This window comes from Carassius carassius, chromosome 10, assembly GCF_963082965.1.
Source record: "Carassius carassius chromosome 10, fCarCar2.1, whole genome shotgun sequence".
NCBI classification, from domain to species: domain Eukaryota; kingdom Metazoa; phylum Chordata; class Actinopteri; order Cypriniformes; family Cyprinidae; genus Carassius; species Carassius carassius.
The window spans coordinates 13,799,111-13,815,524 of record NC_081764.1 but is presented as its reverse complement, the minus strand read 5'-3'; the positions used below and the strand labels follow the sequence as shown (position 1 = coordinate 13,815,524).

Sequence of the window (16,414 nt, the reverse complement as noted above, 5' to 3'; positions counted from 1 at the left end):
GCCCCCTAGGGTTACTTTGGGTAATACGTGACTCCTGGTAACATTTTTTATTTATTTATTAATTATGTATTATTTTTTATTAATTATTATTATTTTTTAAGGTTTCTCAATAGCTCTAGTTGGATCCAAAACCGAGTTATTTCTGGATTACTCACCTTTACATTCTTTACACTAGCATATTGTAAAATCCAAGTATAGCATAGAAATGTATTTCTAAGTCATGTCCATGAATGTCTGGATAATGTACACTAGAAAGGCTGTTTGTGACAGGTAGGCCCGTCGCAATAATCTATATAACGACTTAATGCACAATAAATGTACACAACCTCAATAATTTTTGATGATGCAATATATTTCCCATTACCCTATATTTATAGCTAAATTTATGTCACCATTTTTTTTTTTTTTGCATTCCATGTGCTCCTGTGTCTTTTGCAGCTTCTCGTACAAATCATCACTAGTTGGTGCTAGTTCAAATGTAAAAAATGATTCTACAGAAAAGTGAAATCTGCTGATATGGGCTTGTTTAGGGATCTGTGAATTTGTGCATATATGTACATCTGACTGCTAGGGATTGTGTTTTTCAGCAATAGAGTTTACCCTTATTTTACAGAGAAAAGAAGTTTAGGGAAAAATCTCCATACAAGCAGATGGAAAAACTCTCCATACAAGTTATTTGTAAACTTTTCTTTGTTCTACTTGTTACTTTGCACTTTTTGTTATTAAATGTATTTTGACTAATTATTCAAGTTTTTAGGCTATCTAATATTTTGATATATAATTGCCATGATCTAAATAGTTTTAAATAATTAAAAAATGTGTTGTCATTTGAAAGTGTGTAGGCCTGCTGTTATATTAAGATTATATTCAGTGGCATAAAATGGTCCTAAAATTACAATAATATTGTTTATCAAAACTGTTTCTGGGGCAATATATTGCACATCAAAAAGTTGTTATCCTGACAGGCATAGTGACAGGCCAGACAAAACCAGGACATGCAATCCTTGAGGTGACAGCTCCAGGGGACTCAATATTACATGAGTCAACATTTTCACTTAATTTGCCCTTGGCCAGAAGCTGCTATGGATAACATGATAGTGACAATGTGTAAAACATGCCTGAGATCCGTCAACTGATAACAGGTCCTTAGAGAGACAAACTTCAGTCATATTGTAAAAAAATTAATTAAATAAAGACAGAATTGTCCTTTAACTGTATAGAGAGTCAATTCTAAGTACCATAGTGGATATTTAACATAAGGTAATATTGGATTGTAAGGTATTTTACTGGTTTGTATTTTGCACATTATTTTTCATTTTCTATATTGATTCACTGAAGAAGGCTTACTGACGAAACATTTGATTGTTCTATGCTGCGAAATTATAATAAATCATAAAGTGATTAAGAAGATTAAGCGAGTGTGGATCCCTGACTAGAATATGATGTGATTGACTGATTGATCCAAGCATCCTATAGACTAAAGTTGAGTGCAGTGAACTTTATTCTTTCATTTTCTATATATTTTTATATAATATATATATACATATATATTTCTTTATTAAATTTCTCAGCATTTTTGTAAAATAATATAATATATATATATTATATTTTATATACCCCCCTCATGTCATTCCAAATTGTTTGTAACCAAAACGTTTTGGGTCCCATTGACTTCCATAGTATTTTATGTCCATACAGTGGAAGTTGATGGGAACTGAAACCATTTTGTTACCAACATTCTTTAAAATACATTATTTTGTGCTCCACAGAAGAAAGTCATACAGTTATGGATTGACATATGGGGTGAGATTTTCATTTTTGGGTGGAAACTGATACCTTTACTGCATTAGGTAAACATGTAATAACAAAGAGCTAGGATCCAAGTGCAATGAAAGAGTTTATTGAGAGAGCGACGACACAAGTCTCTGTAAACGGGAACACAGGTTGCTGCAGGTTATGCAGGGAAAAGGTCACTCATAACAGAAACGGCAAATAGCTAAGAACAAAGGATAGATCACGGGACGGTCTCCGTAGAGGGTCCTCGATGAATGGGTCAGTGGCTCTCTCTTGATTTAGTGAACGGCTGGAATGCAGCAGGTTAACGGGGAGACCGGCTAGCGGAGCCTTGACCTCTCGTCCCCACGTATTGGGCGGCCGCTATGCTCTGAGCGCTGCTCAGGTAGATCCTCGACAGCGGGAGGGCTGGACACAGTAGAAGAGAGGTTAATAGGCAGTGATAAGGTGTAGCTGACCTGAACCTGACTGTAGACAGGACTGTGACAAGACAAGACGGATACAGCAGGGTTTGTAGAAAGCCACCAGCATCATACTCCGATGAAATAATCCGACAACTGGCAAGAAAACAGAGGACATTAAATAGCAAGCGAGTTAGAGAGGGAACAGGTGGAACGGATCAGCGAAAAGGCTACAAATGAGAAACAGCTGAAGAGGGAAAGGGAAAGAATGAGGTAATGACCAGCAGAGGGAGGAAAAGGAAAGGAGAGACAGAGGGGAGAACCAGACTCATAACAAAACATAAACGTTTGGTGGATATTTTTATACATTTATTTATCTAGGTTAATGCTAATGTGTAAACATACTGTTGTTCATTGATCTGGATGGAGCCTTCTCCTCAGCATTTAGCTTGTTGAGCTTGTATAATTTACTGAGCAGCAAAGGGAAAACTGCTTGCCCCTGAAGTGTTGTCTGCTGTTAAGCCAGATCTCCAAGAAAAGCTGAAGGCATGTGTGAGAAGACAGAAGGTCAGAGGTGGGGGAGAGGGAATGAATTATTCTAAATAGCTGCCCATGCTGGGTGAATCTCAATTTTGATACAAATCTTATTACACTGTACAGTATATGCCATAATAGAATTATTGCATCCAAACATGGCACCTCACAATGCTCTGTGTCAGGTTTCATGACATTGATAGCAAGCATCACTGCTTTTATTTATTTATTTATTTTCAAGTTTAACCAAATATAATTTAAAATTCAACTGTATTATTTGCGTATGTAAGTTCAAGCAGTTTACAAAACTAATAAAACTGCATTAAATCTGATGAAGATTTTAAAATTCATTTATTAATATATACTTTTAACACATTTCACAATCAAGAACACTACAATGTGCTGGAAATCTGAAAGGACAATGACACATTTTAAAATGCAATGACTTTACATGATAGTTCACATGATAATGAAATATTATTGTTAGCATTTTACCAAATTAATTAATTTTATCATAAATTACTAGTGCATTATTTAATTTAAAATGTACTATAAACATATTCTTAAATTTACATGAAAATAAGTGTACTTTTAAAAAACATGCTTATGCATACTTTCATATTTTTTAAAGTATATTCATTACTGAAGTATAATCAGGCTGGTACCAAAGTATCAAATTACCTAGGAGGAATACCAGTACATGATCAAAATGATCAATTTTTATGATGCAACACTGTTTATCAAATGTCACAATGTTAACATAAAAAATAGCTTTTTCAGTCAGTTTTGAATGTTTATGATTCATTGCTGTTATTTATTTATTTATCCTTTGTAAAGACATAAATATTTTTTGTCAACACTGCACTGTGCAATAGGCCTAACTATATATATATATATATATATATATATATATATATATATATTTATTATTAACACTAATTACCAGCTTGCTTGACATCCTTTGCAGAACAACTTCTGCAGTTCATACAAGGTTTTACTGTGTATGTGAACAAGTCACAGAGAAATGACAACTCAATGTCATTTTGTAATTAAAAACTTATTTATTATTTATACTTATTAAAAAATTATTCCTTAAATATTTTTGACCTCTTATCTAAAGCTGGTAACACATTATTCAGTGCAAAAACACTTCCATATGCTGTAAAAATCAGTATCGGCCTCTTTATTCATCTGTCATATTACCCATCACTGACTCTATAAAGCACAGTGGCAGTTTTCTGACATTTAAAATGTAGAATGTTCAGCTGCCAGGATTTTGGTGTTTGTCCAGCAAATTGTCCATTTCCATCCAGGGAAGATCCCACTGGATTTCAGTCATGTCCTGCTTGGTTTTAGGCATTTCCTGTTGGACCCTTTCCCTCCTGAATGCCCTATTTGGACACACATGCAAATTCTCCCTGAAAAGCACAAGTAAACATTGCAGATATTTGATACAGAGAGCAATGTAAATCAGTAGTCAATGAAATTAATATCACAGATAGAATAATAGAAACAGCTGTAGTAATTAATAATGAAAAATGTAAATCTGTCATTATTTACCAACTCTTCAATTTCGGTGAGTTAATATCAACACAATTCTCATTTTTTGGCAAACTATTGTTTTAAGTGTGTATTAATGTTAAATATAGCATACATCTGTATACTCAACCAGTTGTCATGGGAATTTTTTTTTATTTTTTATAAATATGTATAATTTGAATGGTACAAAACATTTCTTTTTTAGGAAAAAATAAATAATAAACACAAAGGATCATCCCCAAAGATAACCCTCAGTGGGGCGTAATCAGATTGTACAAATTTACAATCATACAAATATGCCACCAAAACATAAATGATGTTATGAATTGTATACTCTACCTGAAACCTGGAAACAACAGCCAGAGCACAGGAAAAAGCACTAGAAGAACCAAGATGACACAAAGCCCTGAAACCCAGACTAAAGATCCTGGATAACACATTTCATAAGGATGGTTATAACACAGATAGCCAAATTCAATGACAGATATTATCTGCATCTCACCTGTAAATGTCTTTTCATCTTCAGAGTCATCTGTGGAATTATTCACATATTAGTAATAAAAACTATTATCTTGAAAAGTGTGAACTGAATCTATATTATTGACACTGATGTTCTTACAGCTCACGGTGATGTTGACAGTGTTGCGTCTCTTGTTTTCAGCAGGACTCTCACACCAGTACAGTCCACTGTTCTTGTAGTCAATGTCAATGAAATGACATTCTTCAGGTTTGTCTGTAGATTCTGTGCCATTCAACTGCAAACATCCTGACCTCGTTTCAGCTCCTTGAAGCCTCTTCAGTATCCAGCCTGTTGAATTACCTCTTATTACTGGGCAGAGAAGGGTGAAATTTCCCCCCCTGAAGTATTGTCTGCTTTCAGGCTGGACCTCTTTGACTGATTCATACCGATCCAAAGCTTCAAAAGCTCCATGTGTGAACAGGGAGGAAAACAGCACTGAAAAGTCATATAATGCAACAATGTTAAAAGCCCAAATCTTTTCCCCTCTTGAGTATATTGTGGAGTTTATCAATTAAACCAGACTTAGGAATTGGGATAAACATTGATAAAATAGACCAGTGGATTGTGTTTTAGAGCTAATTCTTGAACAGTCAATTTATGTTAATAAGTTTAATGTAAAAAAAAAAAACAAAAAAAAAACTCACCTACATAACCAGAAGGTGACAGAAGTTCCATGTTTTCCTTTAGCGCTTGGACTTTTTCTAGAGAAAAAGAGTGCTAGGCAGACATAATAACAGTGTAATATCCAACAGAACAATTAAAGGCATTTCTTTACTCCGCCTTTTCCGCTTGCTAGAGATGATCGGATAAATTTGTTCACACACAGTTTGTAATCTAAAAATTGGGCATTTATCTTTTAAATTACCAGTGAAATATAGTGATGGAAAAAGAAACACATCCTTGTGTTTAATCCTAATTTAATCCTGTTTAAAAGCCAACCTAAAGAGCTAAAGGAAAGACGATGTCCTGCTGACCATAGATGTTAGTGACAAACTCTCACAGCCTCTTGCCACTTCTGCTACATAAAGTCAAAGAACGTCTAAATTAATAGTTTTACTATTTAATTTCAATACCACAGATCTATATCTATATCGAGGGAACTCGTGGCCTAATGGTTAGAGAGTCGGTCTCACAATTGAAGGGTTGTGAGTTTGAGTCTCGGGCCAGCAGGAATTGTAGGTGGGGGGAGTGCATGTACAGTTCTCTCTCCACCCTCAATACCACGACTTAGGTGCCCTTGAGCAAGGCATCGAACCCCCAACTGCTCCCCGGGCGCCGCAGCATAAATTGCTGCCCACTGCTCCGGGTGTGTGTTCACAGTGTGTGTGTGTGTTCACTGCTCTGTGTGTGTGCACTTTGGATGGGTTAAATGCAGAGCATGAATTCTGAGTATGGGTCACCATACTTGGCTGAATGTCACATCACTATATGAGCAAATCAACCCCCTCAAGCCTGTATGTGTTTTGAAACACTATTAGTTAAATTTTTGTAGTAACAGTTTTGTCATTTGACATTTTACAAAGCTATTAAATAATTCAATTAGGGCTGCACGATTCTGTATAAATTGAGAATCACGATTTTTTTCTCATAGAGATCACAATTCTCCTACGATTCTGAACTAAATAAAATAATGTGTAACAAAATGTTATTGCTGCAGTCAAATTAAAAGTGTCTAATTAATCTGAATGAATTATTAAACATTTTATATACACTATCAGTCCAAAAGTCTTTGAACGGTAAGATTTTTTTATATATATATAATTCTGTTCTGCTCACAGAGCCTACATTCATTTTATCCAAAATACAGCAAAAGTAATAATGTTGTGATACATTTTTACAATTAAAAAAAAAAAAACTTTCTTTCTATTGGAATATATTTTAAAATGTCATTTATTTCTGTGGTCAAAGTTGTATTTTCAGCATCATGACTCCAGTCTTCAGTGTCACATGATACTTCAGAAATAATTCTAATATGATGTTTTCCTGCTAAATAATTGTATTATTATTATTATTACTGTTATCATTATAACAAGTATATAAATTAATATTTTTATTTTGCAAGGATTCTTTAAATTGATCAAGTGTGACAAAGACATTTATAATAAAATATTTCTATTTCACATAAATTTTGTTCTTCTGAACTTTCTATCAAAGAAACCTGAAAAAAATCTACTTATCTGTTTTCAATGTAATAATAATAATAATAATAATAAATGTTTTTTGAATAGCAAATCAGAATATTAGGATGATTTCTGAATATCATGTGACACTGAAGACTGGAGTAATGATACTGACAATTCAACTTTGCATCACAGGAATAAATTACATTTTAAAATACATTCAAGTAGAAAGCAGTTATTTTAATTTGTAAATATTTAATTTTACATTTTACATTTTTACTGTTTCTGCTGTACTTTGGATCAAATAAATGCAAGGTTGGTGAGCAGAAGAGACTTCTATAAAAACATTACACATCTTATGGTTCAAAAACTTTTGTCTGGTAGTGTATATATAATATTTTAAACCCCCATTTTTTATATTAGAATGCTGAAAAAGTTGTTTAAATCACTGAGTCAACGACTCATTCATAACCCTACTTCACTTGTTTCATTACTGGATGAATCAGCGTTTTTGAACGATTCTCTTGAATGAAAAATTCATTCATTGACAAATACATTTTAAGTCACTTGTCGCCACCTAGCGGTGAAACAGTGCAATCGACACGAGGCTAGTGACAATGCCCCTGAATTTTTGAGATACCCCTACCGGAGGTAGAACTAAATCCAACAATGTTTTTCCTCATCTCTAAGGTCTCCCAAATATGAAATGGATTCTTGGCTAAAAATATTTTACTGCTAAGATTGTTAAATTAACCCTCTGGAGTCTAAGGGTATTTTTGGGGCCTAGAGAAGTTTTGTCATGCCCTGACATTTGTGCTTTTTTCAGTTTCTTATAAATATCTAAATGGGTAAAGTCTAATCTCACTGTAATCAGCACAAACTGGGCTATAATAATATGTGAAATTATTGTACGTACATGATTGTGTTTTTGAGAAAAAAAATGTTATGCGTGGTTAGTGAAAAACTAAAAATGTTAAAACAAAAACACATAAAGAACAATGGTTCCCGGGATTTTTGAGAACTGGAGCTTGTAGCCTAGAATTTTTCTTTCTAAATTATGTGAAAATCATCTTGTTTACTCACTCACAGAAAACAATATATTGATTTAAATTTTCTAAGACACTTTTTGTTGGTAAAAGTCATATGCGAGTAGGCGTCAACTATCATGAATATCATTGCGATTTACACCTGAGAAGACAAAGGCCCGCATAATGAGCTGCATAATGAGCCTTTCAGTCACCTGTGCCACTGAGAGGAAGGAGTTACAAGAAAGAATCTGAAGACAAAATAAATGTATATAATTTTATGTTTGTAGTTTATTTAGAATATATTAAATTATCCCACAACATAATTTAATATCCACTTGGGGGAGCAGTTAAACAGTTTATCAGGAACAATCAAAGCTGACTTTCAAACTGAATTTTTGGCATCATTACTCCAGTCACACAATCCTTTAGAAATCATTTTAACAATCTTATTTTCTACAAAAAGAAAAAAATTATTGTTTTTATCATTATCATTATTATTATTATTATTATTATTTTTAATGTTGAAAAGAGCTGAGAATATTTTTTCAGGTTTTTTTAGGGGGGATAAATTAAAAGAACACCATTTTTTGTTACATTTGTTACAGTTACATTTATTTGTTACATTTATATTATTTACATCAAGCTTTTGAATGGTATATATTGTATATTGTTATTGAAACTTAATGTTTCACTTGATTATACATTTAGTCAGGAATTATAGTTTGGAAAAAGTCTTTGGAAAATGTCTAACTAGTAAAATGTTTACACGTTGTGTGAAAAGTAGTACAAGTATATAAATAAATAAAAAGAGACTTACTCATGTTTATGATCTCTGCTGAATAAAGTACTTCATTCTTTTTTTTCTGAGGAAATCCATTTCTCAAATCCTCAACCACATCATATCTTTTCGGGGTTAAAACAAATGGCAATCTAACTAAACAAACAAACACTCTTTGGGGAAATGAGCCCTATCTTCTCCGGCTGTTTAGTTTATTTTCTAGCAGCAACCATTTGGAACATAAACTGCTTTTGGTAACCATTCGAGAAGGGTCTGGCTGCAGACTTGCACTTGCACTCTAAGATTTGCATCCTCAGACTTGGGGTGCTTCTCAATTCATATTTGTGCATCCTCGTTTCCTTTCCTCGCTTCCTTTCCTCGTGTCTTAGCTCCACCCTTTCAGGATGCGAGGGAAGGACGCAAGGAAAAGACGTGAGGATGGAGGACTTGAATCAAGTGAAATGATTTATCCTCGCTCCCTTCAGCGTTACTTCAAAGTGTCATCAGCTGTAATTAAAGGGATCTGCCCTTATGTTGTTAAAGTTTGTTAATTAAGACATTCATAATAAATATTAATAAAGCAAGATGCCCTGTTTAGGAGAAGCACCCAATATCCTACTCGTCTCCTCGCTCCTCCGTCCTCCATCCTATGACCCGGAAACCGATCGAACACAGCCATCTTGAAGGACATCTCAATTCTCTAATTGCACCACGAGGAGACGAGGATCGAGGAGGGAGGAGGCTTCATGAGGAGAGATGAGCGAGGATACACAGGTGTATCCTATGCGGAAGTTTATCGACTTAACGTGACGCACGTATAAATTCTCCTCCCCCTTCACATCTGTTGTAACAATTTTTATTTATATTTTACCTTTTCACTTCAAATAAACCATGCATGTCATATATTTCAAACAGGGCATCTTGCTTTATTAATATTTATTATGAATGTCTTAATTAACAAACTTTAACAACATAAGGGCAGATCCCTTTAATTACAGCTGATAACACTTTGAAGTAACGCTGAAGGGAGCGAGGATAAATCATTTCACTTGATTCAAGTCCTCCATCCTCACGTCTTTTCCTTGCGTCCTTCCCTCGCATCCTGAAAGGGTGGAGCTAAGACACGAGGAAAGGAAGCGAGGAAAGGAAACGAGGATGCACAAATATGAATTGAGAAGCACCCATAGAGAAGCACCCTTGCACTCTCAGACACTTGCACTTCCGCTAGTGACATCACTTGTAGTCTTTATTTTTTATTTTGTTGAATTGTTTTATTACTTTTTGTTTGAATCTCTCAACATTTTACAACAGTAGCCAGGTGGCGAAGACAAGAAAAAAAGAAACTAAATTACAATGTCACTTGCAATCGCTTCTTGCACTCTCCGCTACCTGTGACGTCACTTACAATCAACACAAATCATGCGTGTTGCCAATGGAGACAAGACGCTGTGGTGGTGATTGAACGATTAAAACTAATTTAGTACTATAACGTACAGTACAGGGTCCTGCAAGAAAAAGACAAGCCCGGACCGTGGCCACAGAACAGCAGAATATGAACGCAATGCACAAAGTCTTTCGTTAAGCGTTTTCCTCCTGTAGAAAATAGGGACTTTAAGCAACACCCTCTGGTGGAACGGCAACGCCATTCTGGCGTTGTATTGCGCATGCGCGAATTTAACTGCTACATTGTGACGTTCTACTTTAACGGTCTACTACGGGAGAACAGCTGATTTGCCGGAGTCGCTACAACGTGAGAGATTAGGTAAATAAATGTTATGTTTTATGGCATATGACACTGTAATTTGCATCAGTTTATAATTGTACCACTAGTGTTTTATATAATATGTGTTAAAATGTTTTAAGCTTAAGCTAATTTTAACAATTTTTTCCGTTTGTATAAAGATATGTCTGTTGTTAGCAACAACACCTCAGGCAGCATTGAGATTAGAGATGATGTGAAGCGGACAATGTAAGTATTGCATTTATCCTTCTCAAAATCCATGTTAAATGTATTACTATGCTATTAAAATATTTTGAATTGGGTAAAGTAGATTAACAGATAAGAAATAGATTAATGGATTGGTTATTTTTATTAGTTATCTATCAAGACTATTAATTATACTTACTTTTCATAAATTAGCTTTATTTACTTCATGTTTCTTGTTGATTAGAGTCCCTATGGAGTGGAAAGAGCAACATGATGTGCTTCTCTGTAGAGAAATCCTGCTCACAGAACCATACAGGTATAAAAAGGGCAGTTTTGACAAGGGCAAGGCCTGGTCAAGTATAGCAGACACACTGAATTGCTCTCAAGAACCCAAATTCAGAGTTATGCAGAGGTCAGTGAGGGAGAGATTCAACTTGATTCAGACGAAATACAAGGCCAGAAACAATAAAGACGAGAAGAGCAGTGGAACATCTGCAGAAATAACAGAACTTGATATACTAATTGAAGAAATAACAGAGAAAGAAAGAGCAGCTGAGGAAAACAAAGGGAGTGATGAGAGTATGAGGAAGTTAGAGACGGACAGGGCCAAAGCAGAAGAGGCAAGGAAGAAGGCCATGGAGAGGGTTAGCCAGACCAACAGGAGGCTTAGTGAAGAGGGAGAGGACTGGACAAACAACAAACGTAGGAGAAGGAGTGGGAATGACACCATTGAGTTTTTGAGGGAGAGAAGCCAGACTGAGAGGGTTCTAAGAGAAAAGGAATTGGAATTGAAAAAAATACAGGTTGAAGAGCAAGCAAAAGCAGCACAACAAACACAAAAGCAGATGAGGGACATGATGCAACTAATGCAACAACAGCAACAGCAAATGCAGGCAATGCAGACTATGCTACTTCAGCAACAGCAACAGCAAGGGCAAGCATTACTTAGCCTCATTGAAAATATGTCAAAGAAATGATTATTCTTTTGCCATTTAAAAACATTTATTTGTGATTTCATTCATAAAACATTTCAATGTATAAATCCTTCTATTAATAATAAAATATAAAATATGTTAACATAAAATAGCATATTTTTAATAAAATGTTGTTAGTAGCCTATACTTTATTACTTTACTTTATGTATATTGTGTATTTGTGTAAACTATGTATACTATATTTTTGTTAATAATAAAATAAAAAATGTGTTATTATAAAATGTCTTATTCTTTTTAAATACAATTCTGGTTTTATATTGTGTGTTTGTATACTATGTTATATTTATTTATCTTTATTTTTAAATGTATTTATATATACATAGGCCTACATAGCAGTGTAGTTTTGCATGTATGTGTTACCTCATGAAAAATAGTCACGAATGTGTGGAGGATCCAAGTTAAAAAACTGCGATGTCTGATTACCGTACAGACAAGTTAGTGCATTTCTTAACAAAGCAGATACAACATACAATTTTCCAACACTACTCAAACCAATTTTTAAATTCTTTTTGAAGTCCATGAACTCGAAGTAGTTTGCTATGTCCCCAAACAACCACTCCACAGACACTCTGACTTCACTCATTCGTTTGTTGTATACCATCATTTGAGGGGTGAGATGAACATGTCGAAATGGGGCTTGCAGATGCACACGCAGTGGGTATGCTGGGTCCCCATACACACACATTGGATGGCCATCTACAGAGATGGCATGACGTTGCAGCAATGCCAACAGCCCAGATTCTGCCAGCATTCCAGAGTCATGCTTCTTTCCCTCTGTTAAAATATATTTTTAAATTAAAAAATGTTTTTATTTTATTTTATAAATTTTAAAGGGAATGACAATGTTTCCATAGATGGTAAATTATTCAGACATACCTACAGGGCCGTACAGATGGGCAATCAAACCATTAGGGATGGCTACAGCCTGGTATTTTAGACTGTGGATGCGTTTGTGTCCATTATATAGGATCCTCTGTGTTACACCTGGTCTGGCAATGGGTCGTACAGTGCCATCAATAAACCCAAAGCAATTATCCAGAGGGGCTCCCATTTGGAGGATGCAGTCAGCATAGTTTCTCAATGCTACAGGGTTCAGTATGTTTACATTCCACTGCGTTATCCTGTGATGATGTGCAGAATATATATAGTCCAGCACGGAGTTTGTGGCCATGCACAGGACTGGGACTTGTCGGTGACCAAACCTTTGCATCATGTCACTGTACCGGCAAGGGTATGCCAGCCTCTTAAGGAGCATACACAGCGCCTCGACTCCTCCCACAACACTTCTCTGATCACAAACGATCTCATTGGGAATCCCGAGAACATCTACCAGAATTGGTAGGTCACATTTTCTGACACGAAATTCATTTAAGCATTCGTCTTCCTCCATGTAATCAAGGTTAAAAGACAAGTATTGCTTACATGGTAAATCTAGGTTTTTAGACTTATTTACATCATACAATATTAAAAACTCCTCTTCTGACAAAAGATTGTCATTTAATGCCAAAAGCAATCCTTCTCTTGCTTTTTTAAATGACATTTTTTTGTATCTCAATAAATGAATTAATGCCGCGTAGCGCTGTCCTGTTTACCGTTGCTTAGTGATTTTTACGTTCTTGGCTACGGCGGTGTGACAGCAAACTTCCGGTCGCTGTAGCCGTTCCATTCGCAGCTGTTGCTTAAAGTCCCTAATACAAACACTTAATATGGCATAATGTATTAAGATACATTAAGTTCAATTAAAAGACCAAATTCGATATATAGTTATTATTTAAAGTACTACAAGGTAAGCAGATGGCTATGAACACAATGCGCAAACTTTGTCCTCCCATACAACAAAACGCTTAATGTGGCCTAATAATAGACTAAGATGATAAAGACAATTCAGTAGGCCTAGCCTATATGTCTTGTTGTTGACTCAACGTATATACAGACCAGCAAATAGGAACGTGCATTATGAAATGCATTAAGTGATTTTAAAAGGATCAACTCCGTACAGGCAAGCAGACAAGTACAGAACGCAGTGCGTTAAATTGTACATTAAACGTTTTCCTCCTATAGAAAATCAAAATAAATAAAACACAATGTAGGTTAATGAAGAAAGTTGTAGACAGTTTATTCTATATGGAAAAATTGCTTAACGCGAAACTTTGCATGTTGCATTTATTCTGGGCTCACCTGCTTGTCTGTACATATTAGTTATGTATTTTAATAATGTAGAGAAGCATATTGAGTTTGGCCTTTATCATCTTAGTCCATTATGCCACATTTTGCGGTATATGAGGAAAATACTATATACATATTCATTATATTAATGAACTGTATATTTAATTTGATAATTTAATAGCACCTGAATACATTAAGCCGTGTTAAGTGTTTTTTTCTATGCTTAGTGAGAGACTTTGCGCAAACGTTCATATTCTGGTGTTCTGGCCACGGATTTGCCGGTCTTGTCTTTTTCTTGCAGGACCCTGTACGTTTTAGTACTAAATTAGTTTTAATCGTTTAATCACCACCACAGCATCCTGTCTCCATTGGCAACATGCACGATTTGTTTCGATTGCAAGTGTCACAGGTAGCGGAGATAGCGATTGCAAATGACATTGTAATTTAGTTTCTCTTTTCTTGTCTTCGCCACCTGGCTACTGTTGTAAAATGTTGGGAAATTCAAACAAAAAGTAATAAAAAAAATTAAACAAAATAAAAAATAAAGACTGCAAGTGATGTCACTAGCGGAAGTGCAAGTGTCTGAGAGTGCAAGTCTGAGAATGCAAGTCTGAGAGTGCAAGTGCAAGCCTGCAGCCAGACCCTCGTGGACCATTCTGGGGTCAACCCCCCATGATGTTACAACTGCAACACACCACTGTCACTTATCCACATTGTCATTAGTGACAAAGTGGGTCATATTTGGACAGTCTGGGAAAGTGCAAGAGCAAAACTCTGTGCAGGTCAAGCCCACTGGAAGACACTGGCATTTGGTGGCATCGGTGCAGTTTCCGTCTTTACAGTAGAGGTAGGTGAGGTCTCTAACTCCTTTAGGTGCTGGTGCCTTCTGGAACATCACAGATTTAATGCACCCATCTTCTCTGAGCCTCCATCCTCTACCAACTGGGTTCCAGAGAAGAGGTTTGGCCAGGTGGCTGTGATGCCACACTGCTGTTTGGTACATGGCTCTCAGCACATGTTGCTGGAAGCCATCTTCTGTTGGGAGTAGATTTGCTGCTGACAAATCTGTGGTAGATGCTAGTGTGTACCTCAGCTCATCCAGGTTGGTGCAAGGATGCCCATTTTGGTGCCTCTTCTTTGTCTTTCAAGATCTTTGATTGAGTGTTGGTGGTCATATCTATCAAATACTATAACGACACATCTGTTACCTTCCTTTCCCATTAAAGTTATGACAACAAGACACAATATGCGTCATTTCCGATTCTTCTTCCTGTATCCAAAGACAACAACAACAACAGCAGCAGCAGGCAGATAATGAATAGTTTGGGGCAGATAGCGATAGTCTTTGTTTGCGCTTTGGCGCTGGTACTGATCCACCAGCAGCACTTGACACTACTGTGCCTCTATACTGCACGCGGGTTTTTTTTATGCGCCGTCTCTACTCCAAAGACCAAGACTCCTTCCGTATAGAACATGCGCAGAACACACATTTTGATGGGTATATGCCGAAACGCGTTTACAAGACCAAATATTCGGGTTAGAAAAGGGGTACCCCAGGCATAATATCCCGGTTTTTAAAAACCGGGATATGAGCATATCCGGGTTTTTGCCGGTGTTTACATGGCTGTGCGTGACCGGGTTATTGCTAATATCCCGGTTTTGAACGGGTTATTGGCTGCATGTAAACGTAGTCATTGAGACTTTGAAGAAGATCCATGCCATCAATGATATATGCTGATGGTTCTTTAACATTTGGCAGCTGCTGTGTCTCTTCAACAACAGCCTTGAGTTTCTTGGCCAGGTCAGCTTTTGTTGTCTTCTTCATGCTTCCATCAAAAAAAACAAAGAGGGTGGGACAGCTGCGAGTTCGTGAGACATCACAGTCTCCATGGACACCTCTCTTTGTTTGGAGACAGCCAGTAATCTTCGAAAGAGGACGTCTGAGTCCATGTGGATCTTTCTAGATATGCTGACTCCGAATGATGTTTTCATGTCCTTGAAGGTTGCACATTGGTTTCTTTTCTCGGGCTCCCAGAAGCTCTTTGTTCTTTTTTGATTTTGCCAGATGTTGTTCCATAAAGATGGCATTCTGCTTCGCACCATCTTGGAGGAAGCTTGAGAGCTCTTTTGCAACTTTCTCAGATGCAACCTGACCAATTGCAACTTGATATCAAGATCAAAGGGATTCTGCCTCTGCTCCACAGTTTCCATTATCTTCTGTATTAAACATTGTATCGTAAAAGTTGGTATTATACCTTAATTGCTATCATACCAACATACATTGTATACCAACATTAACTCAACATTTCCCCAAAATCATGTTTAATCGGAGATACGAGATTTATGACTTGGGAGCGGGGAGATACGAGGTTACGCTCTCATTGATAAGAATACCACTGGCATTATTTGAAAAATGCTGAAAAGTGGGCAGAGCACAGCGGAGATAGAGGGGACGATAAAATGCAGTTTGCACACTCCAGCTCTAGGCGGGAACTCGCAGTCTTTCAGGCCAAGTGCATGCAACCACTGGGGCCTAATTTTCAAGTCTGCTGGAAAACTATACAGTCCGTGCTGTTGCAACCAGCAACCAGCACGTACCATCCTGACCACTG

General features: G+C 36.3%; 2 protein-coding genes across 2 annotated transcripts; both read right to left on the bottom strand.

Annotated features, from left to right (window-relative positions):
* Positions 1 to 3,910: 3,910 nt before the first annotated feature.
* LOC132152298 (uncharacterized) lies at positions 3,911 to 5,463 on the bottom strand. The gene is made up of 5 exons (XM_059561097.1): positions 5,433 to 5,463; positions 4,888 to 5,193; positions 4,771 to 4,800; positions 4,608 to 4,695; positions 3,911 to 4,147 (listed from the first exon to the last, which is right to left on the bottom strand). The coding sequence occupies exons 1-5, from the start codon at positions 5,461 to 5,463 to the stop codon at positions 3,991 to 3,993; spliced, it is 612 nt and encodes a 203-aa protein (XP_059417080.1). The 3' UTR covers positions 3,911 to 3,990.
* A 5,768-nt stretch (positions 5,464 to 11,231) lies between these two features.
* On the bottom strand, positions 11,232 to 13,037 carry LOC132152247 (uncharacterized). The gene is made up of 3 exons (XM_059561059.1): positions 12,513 to 13,037; positions 12,235 to 12,410; positions 11,232 to 11,408 (listed from the first exon to the last, which is right to left on the bottom strand). The coding sequence occupies exons 1-3, from the start codon at positions 13,024 to 13,026 to the stop codon at positions 11,232 to 11,234; spliced, it is 867 nt and encodes a 288-aa protein (XP_059417042.1). The 5' UTR covers positions 13,027 to 13,037.
* Positions 13,038 to 16,414: the final 3,377 nt, after the last annotated feature.

What these genes read in the sequence shown, in the direction of transcription:
- LOC132152298 (XM_059561097.1), bottom strand. Translation starts at nt 5,463, where the DNA reads ATGGAACTTCTGTCACCTTCTGGTTATGTAG. An exon ending in TGTCAACATCACCGTGAGCT is followed by an intron (nt 4,801 to 4,887) that starts GTAAGAACATCA and finishes ATAATTCCACAG; the next exon opens with ATGACTCTGAAGATGAAAAG. An exon ending in AGATGAAAAGACATTTACAG is followed by an intron (nt 4,696 to 4,770) that starts GTGAGATGCAGA and finishes TGTGTTATCCAG; the next exon opens with GATCTTTAGTCTGGGTTTCA.
- LOC132152247 (XM_059561059.1), bottom strand. Translation starts at nt 13,026, where the DNA reads ATGGAGGAAGACGAATGCTTAAATGAATTTCGTGTCAGAAAATGTGAC. An exon ending in CCATCTGTACGGCCCTGTAG is followed by an intron (nt 12,411 to 12,512) that starts GTATGTCTGAAT and finishes ATATTTTAACAG; the next exon opens with AGGGAAAGAAGCATGACTCT. An exon ending in ATCTCACCCCTCAAATGATG is followed by an intron (nt 11,409 to 12,234) that starts GTATACAACAAA and finishes CTTTTCTCTTAG; the next exon opens with AACCCTCTCAGTCTGGCTTC.